At 37.6% G+C, this 17,083-nt stretch overlaps 1 protein-coding gene across 8 annotated transcripts in view; it reads right to left on the reverse strand.

The window, feature by feature from the left end:
- The window catches only part of sh3pxd2aa (SH3 and PX domains 2Aa), a 181,724-nt gene that overhangs the window by 27,153 nt on the left and 137,488 nt on the right, over positions 1-17,083 (reverse strand). For 5 of the 8 annotated variants that reach the window (XM_056456605.1, XM_056456604.1, XM_056456603.1 and 2 more), the window contains 2 exons: positions 5,502-5,615; positions 686-769 (listed from right to left, as the gene is read on the reverse strand). In XM_056456605.1, the coding sequence (XP_056312580.1) occupies positions 686-769; positions 5,502-5,615 (198 nt within the window). The remainder of the gene's footprint in view (positions 1-685; positions 770-5,501; positions 5,616-17,083) is intronic. The other 3 variants (XM_056456607.1, XM_056456609.1, XM_056456606.1) reach the window with 1 other exon arrangement.

The following is a 17,083-nucleotide window of genomic DNA, read 5'->3' on the forward strand; positions in this document are numbered from 1 at the left end:
TGCGGTCTGGTGCAATATGGCTGCCGTCGCGTCATCCAGGTGGATGCTGCACACTGATGGTGGATGAGGAGATTCCCCCATTGTGTAAAGTGCTTTGAGTGTCTTGAAAAGCACTATATAAATGTAAGGCATTATTATTTTTAATCATTATTATTACTTTGGGGACCATTAATTGCTTGGTTGCCAACTGTTTGACTTTAAAATATCTTTGTTTTTGTCCATCTGAAGATAAAACTCATACAGAATTGAACTTCAGGGTGAGTACATTTACATTTTTGGGGAGGTGAAGAACTTTTTTTTATCTCTTTACGATCACCTAAATTTGAGAAGACAACTTTTTTCAGAACTATGTACTTCCAAACAAATCTTCCTCCAGAGAATTTTCTTTGTCAGAAAACAAGCATTTCACATCCATATACTTGTAAACACAAACACAGACATTAAGCAAGCAAAGTATCATAAAGGTTTTATGATGGAGCGCGGATGAAACAGGCCACCCAGCATGCTTTGGGAGTCCGATCCAGAAGCTGGCTCCAGAAAGTGAGTTTCTGTGTGCATATTTACGCTAACCACCATGTACAAACACACACACAAACACAGCATGCAGATTGGTCACACACACGTAAGTGCTTGCATGTGATCAGTCTATGCAGGCATGGCATGCGTGACTGCATGTATGTTTCACCTCGGCTCTGTTGTCGGTTGACTATTCCCCCTAGTGTCCATCTCCGGTCGAGCCTCTTCAGATGAGCCTTACGCCTCTTAGTAACTGACACAGGTGAATGAGGACAGCAGAAAGAGAACAGAGACATGACAAACTCAACATAAACAACTGAGAAGCAACACTGGGATTAGTGTAATGAAGATAAATGATTACATGGAGGAAGAGAGAGTCGTGATCTGTTAGGATGATGACAACAAAAGCAATAGAGGACTTGGATTAATATGTTTGTTATTGGATTTTAGTGAAGCTCGTTATACTGTAGAAAATGTAGAGCGTTTCGATATTCTATTGTGCTGCAGAATGGAAATGTCATCTGATTTCAGTGCTCCTAAGATGCAAATGTACACTGTTAAAAAAATCTGCTGCCTTCAATTTTAGTTGAATCAAATGAACTTTTCAAATCATCTCCACTTACATCAATCAAACTGACTAAAAACATTAAGTTAAACTTTGTATAACTAAAAATAGTCAAAACCCGATTAACGTATTACAATAAGTCAAAGTAACACAAAAACATTTGTTGTCATGACCTTTTTGTCATATAATTCATGTTTTTTTTAAGTGTAGAGTTGAATGAAAGAACAGTACACTGCAAAAAAGTCAACCCAGGCTCATTCTGATTACGTACCTCTACATACATTTCTGGAGAGCACCAAATATGACCCAGGATCTATATTTATTTACAGTTTTCGTTTTCGCGAATCCACTAGAGGTCGCTGTATATGCTTTTTCAAATCTTAAATTTCTCTCGCGAGTGCCATTCGCTCCTGCTGTTTTCGTGTAAATCCAGCAGAGGCCGCTGACGACTGACTGATTTACTGACTGACTGACCGATAGACTGACAGACCCTCCGCCTTCCCTAAACCCAACCGACAGTGTTTTCAAAAGCAATCCAGAAAAGCAAAAGTCCTCGCGGCAGTCTGATTTTTACCACGTTTTCAGATTTTATCATATTCAGATTTTAGCATGTCATTTTATTTTTTGCCTCTTGTTTTTGTCTTACCTGCTTACTGGAACCATTCTTCACCAGACTCGAATCTTATTATTACGGTCAATGGCGTTATTTTACTGTCAAATGTCGTAAGCGCAGTATTACAAGTCGAGAGCGCATTCATGTAATACGAGCGAGCGAATCTCTTTGGTCGCTCGCCGATTTCCTTTGTTTGTGGACAAAACAGCTTATATTTGTACACTATTTATTAACAATAACCAAAATACTAAAAATAGACCTACATATTACATTTTTAATCTACTAAACCGTAACATGTTTGGCTGTGTTATATGATGAAATATTTCAGGTTTCAAACACTTAAAGACACAGAGAATATACGTTGGATGTAAAAAAAATACATTTTATTTTAAAGACATTCATTAAACATCCAAAAGTTGCACCATACAAATTAAATAAAAACATTTAAACAAAAATATAACTAACACAAGCAGAAATGTAACTGTGATAGAAAATAGGGAAAAACTTGATAAGGTATTATAGCCTACTGTACTATTCCCTCTTTAAATAAATGTCACTATCAATCCCATTTTATCATAGCAACTACAATAAAGTGAACTAGTCTCTGCTTTCTTCCACATTGTTGATGAGATTTTGGAGGGTATTTTCCTCATCATCCTCTTCATTTTGAGGAAAAGCTGTTCCACAGGGCCCCTGAACATGTCTATTGGCATGTACAGTGTTTTGAACATAGTAAAGTACTTTAATTAATATGTTGTGGTAATTCTAGTTGCTTTGGTAACACAACAACTGTAATATAACAAATGACCCAATGATTTTTTTTTTTTACAATATGGAGTTTATTATACTACAATACACCACACTTAGTAAAACTACACTTTGTATTTCAATTTATCAGTTCACTATTCTTAATACTATTATGCTGGAACATTCGTTAACAAAGAGTTGTAAATAATACTAGCCTAAAACATAGGCAGTATAACTAGAACATCAAAAACACTAGTATTTATTATAGAATTTACCTTAACCTTTTAGCTTTACGTGTATTGTTAATAATTAGTGTATAAACCATATCAACATTCTTGAGATCTCTGGAGAGCAAAAGCATGAAAGAAAGACTAACTGTGAGTCCGCATCAACTCACTGAGCGAGAGCAGATAATTCACACGTGAGCAGCCAGTGTTTTGAGTGTGCGTGAAAAGTTTTGCACGCGAGCAGTTTTGTACACGAACAGAGGAAATCGGCGCGTGAGCAAAGAGGTTTGCTCGCTCGTGTTACATGAATATGCTCTCGACTAATACTGTGCTAACGACATTTGTCAGTGAAATAACACCATATCAGCTACGCTCTGCATCTCAAGTCCGCCAACATACGTGGTGAGCTACTGGGCAAACTGGTCATCCATACGGAGGTAAGCAGTCAACCAGTAGCGCGAAAAGGCATGGCGTCATACTTCCCAGTTGTGTTTGTTTTAAAGACAAAATTCCTCCGGCTACATAATTCCCGATCTCCAGAAATGTATATACAGGTGCGTTTTCAGAATGAGCCTATGTTGAAAAATGTTGGGTTCCACACAATCGATTTGTGTCGGGGCAACATGAAGGAATTAAGTTAACTTAGTTTTTACCAATTTAAGTAGATTGAACATAAAACAACTAAGTTTTCCCCAAAAAGCTCTTGAATGGTGTTTCAGCTCATTTTAAATAATTCATTTGAACAGTTCTGAGTGTAGATGATCTAGTTCAAACAAAGTTCAGCCCACAAAAAACGTCTACATCTTGAAAATTAAGCTGTGTGGCCATAAGGGACGGTAAATTACCCCTCTGAGATCAATAAATTGTGTGCACGCGTGGGGATTTATCGATCTGCCTAAGACAAAGATAGTAGCAAAAGCTTTATCTCCAAGCTGAACGCTCCTAATCTTACACATGGAGCCTTTCTGCACAAAACGCTGCTAAAGTGTGGTTTGCTAAGCCAGGAAAGTGAACCCAGGAAATGCTGATGGCAGTAGATAATCGGGAAGGAGTAGAAAAGGACATATATATAGTGAGACTGCATCCTTTATGCTTATTTTATTGCAGTGAGAAAACAGAACAGTGTTTCTTTGACTATGGCATTGTACATCCAGGAGTATGGAGCATAAAATATGACAAAACAACCTGAATTTCAATTGTATTAGTTTGAAATATTGACAATTGTAATTTAATTAAGCTGAATATTATATGCCATTAAAATTCTTTATAGCAGATTTGCATAGACATATTTTCAAATTCAATTTTTTTGTTCTCAATTCCTAGACTGCAGATATCCAGTTTATAAAAATACAGTTTCAAGCTTTCACAATGAAGAAAATTGGAACATCAGTCGCATGTTAATTTTGTAAATGCCTTTTGTGAATAATATGTGTATTACTTATATATGCTTATTTATTTTGACCAGCGTAAAAAGAATATTACTCAAAAAGCAAACTCATAATCAACTACAAGCTTACATTGATTTGTGTGTGAAAGATCCACATCCAATCAACATTTCAAAATCCATTCAGCAACTGACAGATAGCACGTCCAAGTCCTTTGCTTATTTATTGACTGATTGATTGATTTTCAGCAATCTATTTGTATTGCCCTAGAAGTAAATATCATTGGGTGTTGTCATTTTCCTCTCTTCTCGATTCCTGCGATAAGTATTTACAGTAGGGGAAATAAGTACTGAACATGTGTCACCATTTTTCTCAGAAAACTTATTTCTAAAGGTGTCACTGACAATGTAATAAAATTAAATGAAGTATTGAACACATGAATATTGGAAGGTGTAGAAAGCACAGAGAGCAGCTAAAATCTCTCAGTAGTTTTTCAGCATGCCCTTTGTCATTGTAAATGTATATTCGCTGCTTCAGTCCAAAATCTACATTATCAGGATGATGAAGATGAAACCAGGGTGGACATTTCAGCAAGACAATGATCCCAAACACAGCCAAGAAAGCTTTCAAATGCTTTCAGAGAAAGGAAATCAAGCTGTAGAATGGCCCAGCCAATCACCTGACTTGAATCCAATAGAGAATACAAATTTAAGATCAGATTTGATAGATGAAACCCACAGAACCATCAAGATTTTTACACTTTGTTGAAGTCGGTGAAATAAATCACACCTGAGCAATGCATGTGACTTCATTCTCCATATGAGAGGTGTCTTTAAACTGCCATCACCACAAACAGTCTTATATATATTATTGAACCTGTTTCAGTAGTTCAGTACTTTGTCCTTGTGTCATTCCATTGTTATTACACAGAACTCAATTTTCAGATTTTGTTTATTTTGTTTTATTTTTATGTTTGTATTGTTCTTACCAAAATCTGGTTCAATTCCAAATCGACATCTCCTTTAGAAATATTATTCCAATGAAAAAACGTGTTCAATACTTATTTCCCCCACTGTATTTTCAGCATTGGGTTCACCTTTGGGTTCCTCTAGCTAATAGCAGAACAGCAACTTTTTGAACAGCGAGGATAAACCAATGTATAAAATAAATGTGATTTACCACACATCTGCGATATATATTATCGCGATAACAATACTTGACGATAAATGATGGCAACACTTTCATAAATGAGAACCCTTATTTCCATCCTTCTTCAATCTAAGATCCCTCACAGTTTCTAGTCTTCCACTTCTCTCTCAAACAAGCAAAATATTCGGTATACAGAGTTTATCTTAAATGATCAAATGCATATTTTGGTCCTGGATGGTAATCGATCAATAAATGTGACAGATCCCTTCATACATTTTATTCAGTGCATCCTACAGTACCTTCTCCAGATCTAGATGTTCCCAGGTCCAGATCATCTCTGGTGCCGCTCTGAGAGTCCAGGTAGGTGGCAGGAACCCAGCCCTGTTCTTCAGCTGTACTTACAAACCACCAGCCTACAGATAGAAAACAACATGTATATTTAAACACCTGGACGGATAGTTACTTTATTTACAGATTGAACATCCATGCACTGCAAACGAATTCTAATGCACAAACATTGATAATCTGATGAGAGCTTGCAATGTTTTGGCTTGAGCCGTGCTTACAAACACAGTCTCTCTGGTGTTATTTAGCTTCAGGCCATGTGTTTATGAATCCAACGGACTTCCTGTGTAACATTTGGGATCAATTAGACCTCACAGTATCATAAATATCAAAGCGTCTGGACACGATGAGTGTTTGTATGCACAGGCAAACATGAGGAAGGTTTGACATGTTCAACGTTGTGCAATGCTAGTGCATTTTTGGCCAAAATAACCTCATCGTTAAATGTTATTGATGTCTTTCAGCTCCTTTGTGTTGTGTTGAAATCGTTAAATGTCATATCATGACTTGTTTTTGAAACGTGGATTATGGCAGGTTGTTTTTGTTTTTTGCCCCACATTTCCACAGTAACTCAAAGATGATTCTCAGATTTTAAAACAAACTCTTAAACAAGAAGAATAAAAAAAAAAAGAAGGATCCAATTAAAATACAGTCACTGAGATTAAGGGTGCTTTCACATCTGTGGTTCGGTTCATTTGGTCCAACCAAGGGCAACAAATTATACATTGTAGCATTTTGCCGTTTTTGGGTCCTTTTCACACCACACTGATAGCTTTGGTCTGAACCAGTTGAAAAGAACCAAAATGCAGTCATGTGACAAAATCCACATCACTCATTGGCCAGATGTTATTGAAAGTATTTTCTAAACTGCTTTTCGATTGGTCAGAATTAATATGTGGGAAAATGCCAATGGAACTCCCGCAAGTAAACTAACCGGCAGACACAAAATGCCGCTTTTTACTATGAAGGGACGACTGCGCTGGCTGATTGTATCCCTGGTCATATTATACTATATAGCTTGTGCACATCACAAACTAAACATTTCGAGAAGGAAGCGCAGCTGTGGCAGGAAAACATTGTTTTATTCATTGCAAACGGTGAAGGCGAATCGGAAGTTACTTCAGGAGGAGGCGTGAATTAATTTAGCTAAACTGCAGCATGGTCATCTTCTGGAAATATTAACAACGATCTATTGGGTAATGTTTTTCCCTCTTTCTCTGTTTAAAATTGCTGTTAAAGCGCTGTCAACAAATATTTTTCCCCCACATAGTGCACAGCGCATCGGACTATGGAAGCTGGATTAATCCAAAAAGGCGTAGTACTTTTTGCAGTTGGGTCTGTTCTAGTTCGAGTCATGTTCTCACCACAAACGAAAAGTTCCAGGGTTTGTTTGAAAGTTTTTTGGTCCTATTTTGGTGCGCACTCAAGTGCAATTGCTACATTCACACCTGCCCAAAGGAACCGCACTAAGAGGGAAAACAAACTCAATTCAACCGAACCAAATAAGGCAGTTGTGAAAACACCATAAAACTATATATGTGGTTCACCATAAAATGTAAATCCAACATATTTGAACGGCAATGGCTGAAAGCCGTCTGAAAAACCGATCCATCCGAGTGAGCCTGTTGCCATGTAACAGAGTATTGCTGGGAAGCTGTTCATAACACTGTGATGTCATCAGTCAGCTATAATTCAGCTCATAATGACATCATAGCCATACAGAAGCAAGTCTTTTGATTAATGGCAAATGTTCTCAAGCAGCTCGCTCCAATAATGATGTCAGAACTGTATGCTTTAAAATACGTTACACATGTGTAAAAATACTTATGCATGTACAGTATCATTCAAAAGCTTGCGGTTAGTTTGATTCTCCTTTATTTATTTTTTCTGGATGGATTAAACTGAGCAAAAGTGACAGTAAAGACAGTAGAGAATGTCAGAATTGATGACAATATTCTGACATGCACATTTGGAGCACCGAATAAGCATATTAAAGTGATTTCTGAAGAATTATGTGACACTAAAGGCTACAAAAATGATGCTGAAAAGTCAGCTTTACATATTAGTATATATTAAAAGAGAAAAATACTTTCCTTTTGCACTACTAGACCCTCTAAAACCAAAGCTAAAGTCCATATTCAATTCATTAACTTTAAATTTGCAATTTACTCTGGCTTTCATTTTAAACAATACAGTCTTGGAATTCTTGAAAATGCTATGCGATGATGAAGATGCCGAGCCGACATAATTATTATCTTCAGTACAATGGAAATACACTGAAAAAAAAAATATTCGAAGATGATTCCTTGGATTTAATTTTTTTTTTACTTTAAGTGATTGTACACAATTTATTTGAGCTAAATTTAAACAAACAAACTAAGTTGAATATTATTCAGTTTAATTTATTTGTTTAAATTCAATGCATATAAATTGTTCACAACAGTTTTGCAGACATCATTTTTTTCAGTGTAGACTTTGGTCTTGTCTGAAACCATAGACTAAGATTCATATCTGGACCACATCTTCAAGTTTTGAGACCCAGACCATATGTGATCTTGAGAGCTCAAGATAAGAGTTCAACTTTGGTTTTCACAGAAAATGTTAAACCAAAACACATTCAAATTCACAGTACAGGACTCCTGGGTTCATCTATTAGGAAATATTAAGTAAAATTGGCTTTAAAAATGTCAATTAAAAGCTAATTTAACCCCTTAACTCTCACCACACATTTTGAGTTCACACTTGAAAATTCATTCATTTATTTTTCTATGGCTTAGCCCCTTTATTCAACAGGGTTTGCCACAGCGTAATGTACCACCAAGTTATCCAGCATATGTTTTACACAGCGGATGCCCTTCCAGCTTCCAATTAACCTATAGCACAGGTCTTAGTACTGTGGGGGAAACCGGAGCACCCAGAGGAAACCTACGCCAAAACGGTCACCCACACTTGAAAATATATGTGATATATGAATTTTATATATCACCTATCATAAATTTTAAATTGGTGACAGTAAAGATGTTACCCAGCAGGCACAATGTCATAAGACGTTAATATTAGGTTCGATTTAGGTTGTGATGTCAGGTGACGAAAATTCAATGTCTAGCCAGTGTCTAAAGACGTTTTTTTGACATCGAATAACGTCAAATGACATTGATATTTGGTTAATTTTTGGTTGCGTTGGAAAGTGACCAAAATCTAACGTCGAGCCAACATCTTTAACCAACATCATATTGACATCAATTACTGACATTTATTCGTCATGTACATGTATGGCAACCAAAACCCAGTGTCTGATAGATGTCATAGTGGTAACGTCCACACAACGTCAAGCTGTAACAATATTAGATGCTAAAATTTGGTTGATTTTAGGTTGTGTTTGAAAGTGACCAAAATCCAACGTCAAGCCAACATCTTAAACCAACGTCATATTGACGTCAAACATTGACATTTAATCATCAGGTCTGGCAACCAAAATCCAACATCTGATAGACGTCATAGTGGTAGCATTCACACAACGTCAAGCTGTAACATTATTAGATGTCAATATTTGGTTGATTTAAGGTTGGATGCTGGACATTGACGTCGGCCTAACATTGGGTTTTGGCGTCAACTCGACTTTCATTTCCAAACAAAAAGCAACACCAACCCCCAACCCGTCATGTTGATGTCCTGTGCCTGTGTGGTTTTACAAAAGTTAACTGAAAGCTACTATTAGAATTGACACTTACTGCCTTCAAAATAAGCCTTGACCAGCATGAGAGATTTCCTTCAAATCTTAAGGACTTTTGACCTCTAATGTAGATTTACACCTCAAATAATCCCAGAGATCAGAACATCTGAGTGCCAACAGATCAGAACACTGCTTACATACAGAAAACACACAGTAAGATTCAAACAGACCACACTGACATCTACTGTATACCACCCTGATACAGCACATCCTCACACACAAACACACACACACAAGCGGTATGAATTTGTTAATGATTTTGTAAAAGAGCTGAGAGCAGGTTGTGACCACCCTGCCTGACTGAACCCCTTTGAATGAGATACTGTCTCCCTGTTTATGCACACCAGGAACCGTCTACGGCAAGCACAGAGGGCCAATTCAATCCAAATGCAAAATGGCACAGTTTCACCATCACAAAGATGCTTTTCATTAGAATCGCCTGGCGTCTGTTGATCTACTTGTGTGTATGCTATAGGTATGTTTCATCACAGCCCTCAGTACATCTTTTGAGGTCCTTTTCAGTTAAATTTTCCTTTGCAGTTAAATTGATGTACTTAAACATAAAATGAAGACTAGTCTTATTTGTAGCCTAATTAAATAATTTCTTTTATACATGCGGTGGGTCCTCTATTGAAAGTAGCGATGACCAGTTATACACTACACACTGTTAAACACTACACACTTTAATTTGGTAAGCACCTTGGACAGTTTCAGAATACAGATTATTATCTTTTAAAACTGTTAACCAAAATGTTTGTTACTGTATGTTTCATCCAGGCCAGTAGGCGTCAGTATGTATCCAGGACAACATAAACAAAATGGACAAAATAAAAGTAACTCACATGGTCTGCTTCCAAAATCACATACTTAGATAAAAAAAACTGTGACAGACCTAGCATATCTGAACTATAATGTAAGAATAAAATTGTGACAAAAATATTTCCATCATGTTCCATCAACAGATGTCAGTAAACAATAGGTACTGTCAGGCCCGTAGTCAGCCTGGTGAAAGGGGTGGTTCTTTTTTGCAGTTACAGTTTTTGCCTCATTTTCTATTTACAGTTTTTTTTACAAAACCCGCTAAACGCCACTTTCCTTTGACAACAAAAGCTACTATGTCCCGAGAACCAATCAGAAGACACGGATCGAATCATGTTTTATATGTAGCAGCACGCTGATACGCCGGCTTTTATGAGGAGACTGTTTTATTCCGCTTCCGATTCAGATTTTAAAACTGCATGAGCCTGCCCAACTGTCAGTGAATGACAATCACTGATAATCTCATTTTACAAGTCACCTAAAGTTAAACAGGTGAAGTTTAACATTTCTAAGTTCATTCAGCCAGTCTCTGGATCTGGAGGGAACAATTTTAGTTTAGCTTAGCATAAATCATTAGCTGCGTCCCAAATCGCATACTTATGCACTATTCTATGCTATTTTGTAGTATAAATAGTGTAAGTAGTGTGTTCACACTGAAAACTCTAAACATAATAAGTGCACTTAAATTACCCGGATGATGCACTCGTTCAACCGGTAAACAGAAGTGTGTAATGATGGACACTTCACACACTCTGCACACACTGCAGCTTTGCTCACGTAGCGGAAGGGGTGGAGCTATCGGGCACACATGTTGGATTACTTTATTTATTTTGGATGGTGAAAGCAAAATTCTCCTACGAGACTGATTATAGCGCCTCCCGATGGTGAATGCGGTTATACTCATGGCAGGTATTATTTGATAGTTTGGTCATTTATTTCACTGATTTGGTGACCGTCAAACGTCATCAGGGAAACGGTTTGAATTTACGCTTAGTAAAAAAACATTAGTGCTCCATTTGGGATGACACTACATACATATACTGTGCTGTTCAGTGTGTAAGTGCATAAGTATATAGTGCATGAGTGCATAGTGTATAGTGTGCCATTTGAGACGCAGCTATTGAATTGATTAGACCATTAGCATCTCGCTCAAAATAATCAAAGTATACTGTAATTCCTAGCCATTAGCTATTAGAAAATAGCAAGTTTTCTTTTTCCATCTGTCTTAGTGCAAGATAGATGAAACTACTGAAGAGTCAAGCTTTAAACGGGAAAAATATTTAAACTATTTTTTGGAGCGAGATGCTAATGGTCTAATCCGATTCAATGATTTATGCTAAGCTAAGCTAAAAGTGCTCCTGCCAGACCCAGAGATTGGCTGAATGGAATCAAAAAATGGTAAAATTCTACTGTTTAACTCTAGGTGACTTGTAAAAGAAGTGGAGTGTTTCTTTAAAAGCTCAGATTGATATTGCTCTTTATGCCAAGTTTCAAAGCTACGCTCTTGCTTGACAGAGCAGAAACAAGTTATTTCACCAAAACAAGAGACACGCAGAGCTCAAGACAGACAACAGGAGTCTATCTTTGATGCAGAAACAATGTACTCCTCTGAATTCCTCAGCGGTTCAGGACGTTATGATCTTTTTTACACAAAAACACACAACAGAAGCTGAGATACAGGTGGGCTTGCTTTTCAAAGCGAAAGATCTGGGCCTTTCTGAGAAAGATGGTGTTTCTGCAAAACAGACTAATAAATCTTGGACTGCGCATCGGCTTCTGAGAAACGTTTCTTCTGACAGCTGCATGTGTGTGCCATTGACTACTCATATACACATGGTGGGGCAGTAGGCCGTGTGTGTGTGTGTGTGTGTGTGTGTGTGTGTGGTTAGATAAGAGATTTTTTCTGCAATCGTGCAAACTACCCACTCCAAAGGTTTGGTATAGCAAACACTGCTCATATTTTCTTCAGAAACCACACAGCTTACATGTAGTTACGTATGTAATTCCATTTGCTGCCACTAGTAGCACAAAAATTTCAATCATCACCAAATAAAATAATTAAATTAAGTATGTAAAAAAAACAATGAATGAGTGGGTGAAAGACAGAATTACAAATAGAAGGAAGGCATAGATGGATGGATGGATTGATGGATAGATGGTTTTATGGATGGGTGGATGGTTTTATGGATGGATGGATGGATGGATGGGTGGATGGGTGGGTATGGATAGGTTGGTAAGTAGATGGATGGATGAATGGATGGGTGGATGGATGGATGGATGGATGGATGGATGGATGGATGGATGGATAGGTGGTTGAGTGGGTATATGTGTGGAAGGATGGTTGGGAAAGTGGATGGATGGATGGGTGGGCGAGTGTTTTCTTTGGATACACGGATGGAAGGACAGATGGTTGGGTGGATGGATGGATGGGTGGGTGGGTGAATGGATGGGTTGGTGGGTGAGTGGTTGTGGATGGATGGGTAGGTCGTTTGGTGGGTGTAAGGGTGGATGGATAGGTGGGAAAGTGGATGGATGGATGAGTGAATGGATGGATGGATGAGTGGGTGGGTGGATGGATGGATGAATGGATGGGTGGGTGGATGGATGGATGGGTAAGTAGATGGATGGATGGACGGATGGGTGGGTGAGTGGGTGGATGGATGGATAGATGGGTGGGTGGATGGATGGATGGGTGGATGTATATGAAGATGGATAAATGGATAGCTAAGTGGATGGATAAATAGAAAATATCAAAGAACAATAAAATAATAAATGCATGCACAAAAGAAAAAAAACTAGACACATGAGAAGATAAAAAATAAAAAATAAAAAAATTTAAATAAATAATTTATTTGATAAACGAATGCACAAGAAAATGTAGAATGATGGAAAAAAATGGGGGGGAAATTAACATGAAATGAATAATTACCAAAACAAATAAAAACAGTAGAACAAAAATGAATTGTTGAAATAGAAACAGATGCATCTAAAATAGAAAGAAAGAAATAAAGTTTTCAATATTAACGTCAATTTGATTCAATTTTAAGTCAATTTCCTCTCCTTTCAGTCTGTTTTTGTCCTATTAGGCTCATGTAGTGTTTTTTCTGCAGCTGTTCAGTTCAGTGCAACTCTCACACACTCAGCTGGTTTTGATTTCACCTGAAAGTCTTTTAGCAAAGACAGCATGCAGCATATAATACTTTGATAGTTATTTTAAGCACTAAAGGCCTGATAACGATGATGTCATAAAGCTCACAGTCAGGCCCCTAACCTCCAACATCCACAACACTCATATTAATCAATCAATACTGAATGGCTTCACCCATTTCATCCCCTGAAACGGGAATATTCGGTCTCATCCTACTAATTTAAGCTCATGTGCGACACAGTTGTGACGATCTAAATATATAGCAATTAAACTGAAATGAATGAGAGAAAAGAGAAGGCCAGACGCAAAGAGAGGCTGAACAGAAAAAGACAAAGAGGAAAGTGAGAGACGGCAGATGTTTGGCCTGAACTTCAAAGCTGAAGTTTTCACCACACATTCCCTCCATCCAAACCAGCCAGAAGAAGAAAGAGAATCAGACATGCAAAACTACACATGCCTTTCACTTTCTTATTTTAGGGCTGAAGCAGCAAACAGAAATGAATACAAACAGACACAAACTACAATTTGCAACAACAACCAAGCATATGATATAACGTGTTGTTTATGAAGATAGGAGAACAGTAAGTGTCTATTTTTCTGCATAGCCTTTACAGCAAGCGAGAAAAGGGCTTAAAATAGGTCAGGGGAAAATGGGGGGTTGGTTCACATGTTGCTTTAAGTACACACTTAAAAAAACACTTTGAACTACACAAGAAAAAAAAGAACAATAATTAGTCAAGATAACAAATATTTTTATGTTGCTTTAGCTTATTTGAACAATTTAATCAGGCTTCGACTAACTTTTTGGAGTTAACCTAATATTTTTAGTCAGTTTGATTGATGTACTTGTTGTCGATGCCAGTTGTAAGAGCAACAAATAATAACTTGACTTCTAGTTGATCATTTGGAAACGTGCCAGAAGGTGTATTTTTCTGAATCATCTGTTGAACTGCATCCCAATCATCACAAAGACTGCAGAAGACCTATTGGAACCCTCATGGAACCAAGATTCTCACAGAAATTTGTCAAGATTGGTAAAGGAAAAGTCATGGTTTGGGGTTACATTCAGTATGGGGGCATGCGAGAGATCTGCAGAGTGGATGGCAACATCAACAGCCTGAGTTATCAAGACACTTGTGCTGCCCATTACATTATAAACCACAGGAGAGGGCAAATTTTTCAGCAGGATTGCTCTCCTTCTCATACTTCACATTAAAACTCCCTCAAGCAAAGAAGGTCAAGATGCTGCAGGATTGGCCAGCCCAGTCACCCGACATGGACATTATTGAGCATGTCCTAATTAAATAATTAAAAATCAAGGCATGATCATATTTTATTTTGGTAAAATAAGCGTAATCTAGTGGCCTTTGCCTTTCATATAAGCCACTTCAGATACCAAATGCTCAACTAGAAGTCAAGTTATTATTTGTTGTTCCTAAAACAAAAGCGACAAGGCTTTTGTCAGGTAGTGCAAGTTGAGATCTCTAGAAGAGTTAACTTGGTATTTTGGTAACTAAAAAATGGCAGCAAGAATAGTTTTGCAGTATATGGTAGCCAACACTGTCTGTTCTAATATTCAGCCGTTATTTACTTTACGAATGTGTTTTTTTGTAATTATTTATAAAATTTGCATATGACGAATTATGACCACACAGTAAAAAATGCTGCCCCAACACAAATTTAGTTAGCGTCATCATTTTTACAAATTTAAGTAGATTGAACATAGTGAAATTTCTGCCATGAACCTTATGCACGCAGACTGACTGTTCACCTGTTAACTAAATGGCGGAGGAGCGTGGTTGCTGTCACCTCGGCAGCCAATGAGCTTGCTACTCATCAGTTTAAACGCTCCGCTTCATTTTACGCTGTTAAGCTGCGGTACGTTTTCTGAGATCCTCCTCCACCCCAGCTCCACCTGTGTTTAGATCTGCTACGGGGGTTACAGATGTATTATGTCTGCAGTCTGTTATGTTCTCAGACAGCATGTCTGTGTATATACTGGCAGTAGCAGGTCTCGGTACTTGCTCTGCCATAATAATCAAAGCAGCAGCAGCAACATAGCAGATCTATACCCCCAAGACTAAATACATCAACATTGCCATGTACATATTCATTATCATACTAAATCCCGAGAGTTTTCATGACAGAAAAACAGTTAAGTTATCATAAAAATAATTTAGTTTTTTCAACTAAACACAAGCAGCGATAGTCAATTTTTAAGTGCAGTTTGGTAATTTAATTCTATTACATTTATATGATTTCCATGTGATTTGAATTTATTTTGATTCTATTCTATATCAGTTATCGATATTTCTTTTAAATGCCACATTTATTGTAGTGTTACACTGAATATAGTGGGTTATGTTGTTTCTAATCATGTCTTGCAAACAACAGTGGTTCCATCAATCTCATCTTTACCATCCTTGCCTTTAAAAATAAAATGCGTCCAAACGTCAGACGTTAATTTGGCTATCCCGAGCTTGAATTGCCTATCGTGATCTTTCGCCATGATGTTCTGTTTGATTTTGTTTGCGTGTTTTTGTTTCGATTTGTTTTCAGTGAAACAACCCAAAAGAAGGCGGAGTTCCAGAACACACTAACCAATTGCGTAATCGCCACAGACTCAAATGTGTTTGGGAGTCAAAATGCTTTGGTGAGCAGTTTCGAACTGCGGAACAACCTCAAAACGAAGTTTGGCTGAAATGACGTCATTTCAGTACATTCTTCATTTTCACTTGGAGAATATCAGGATCTTAATTCAATTTAATTCATCTTTATTTCTATTGCGCTTTTACTATTTAGATCGCTTAACATATGTAGTAAATTGAAAGTGCTTCAGTCCAGTTTTGTTTAGTTCAGTGTAATAAATGTAAATGTAACTGCTGAAAGCCCAAACACTGAAGAACAAATCCAACGATGCACAGCTCCAAAGTTTAAACCAAGCAAGCCAGTGGCGACAATGGCAAGGAACAAACTTAACCAATTGACGAAAGTGAAAGAAAAAAAATTAGGCTCAGTTGGGCACGACCAATTCTTCGGCCAAAGGCAAGTAAATAAACTGCAAATTTTTGTGGGAGAACAATGCCTTTAAAATATCTCACTGTCCCCAAGCTTCCCAAGGGTAGTGCAGAGTGTTATAATCACTCACTTGCATTATGTTTAGGAAAGGCACTACTCAGTTTAGAGTAGAAAATCACTCTTTCATTCAGTAATAATAACATGCCTTTCTTTGACATATGCACTTGGAATGCCAAACGCGATTTCTGTCCGACTCATTTCAACCAGCAACTTATCTATCCACATAACTGCCTACAATCAAACATTACTCATCTAACAGAGCTGAAAGGATATTTCAACTGACGTTCCCCAAAATCCAGGCTAGTGGAGCGTCTGGCATACATTCGGTCACACTCAAGTTCTTTCCTGAAAAGCTGTGAGTATCAGGTTTTGGGCTCGGCACCAAAATGGGTCTGTGTAATCTGACAAAGCCGAGGCAGCAAAGGGGGCTTTCTTTGGTCTGAACTTCAAAGGCTGATGATGTCGTCCGCTACTTCACAATGATCTGAGATCACTGTTACGGTTTTCATTTCAAGAGCTCCAGCGGTTGTGATTTGTTCAGGAACAGCTGGTCTTAGATCAGCATATACATGTTATTTCTTTCCTGGACTTGTTTTCCTAGACTGGTTCATAGAATTGAGAGCGATGTTATTTCAGGAAGCTGGCATGAAATGTTGAGAAAAGCAAACAGTGAGAAAATGATCTTGAAGAATAAACAATGTGAATCAATTAACATGAGATTTCAGTTTCCCATCACAAGGTCAGCCGAAGCGCATTCC

The sequence above is a fragment of the Danio aesculapii genome, chromosome 1 (genome assembly GCF_903798145.1).
Source record: "Danio aesculapii chromosome 1, fDanAes4.1, whole genome shotgun sequence".
Taxonomy (NCBI): Eukaryota; Metazoa; Chordata; class Actinopteri; order Cypriniformes; family Danionidae; genus Danio; species Danio aesculapii.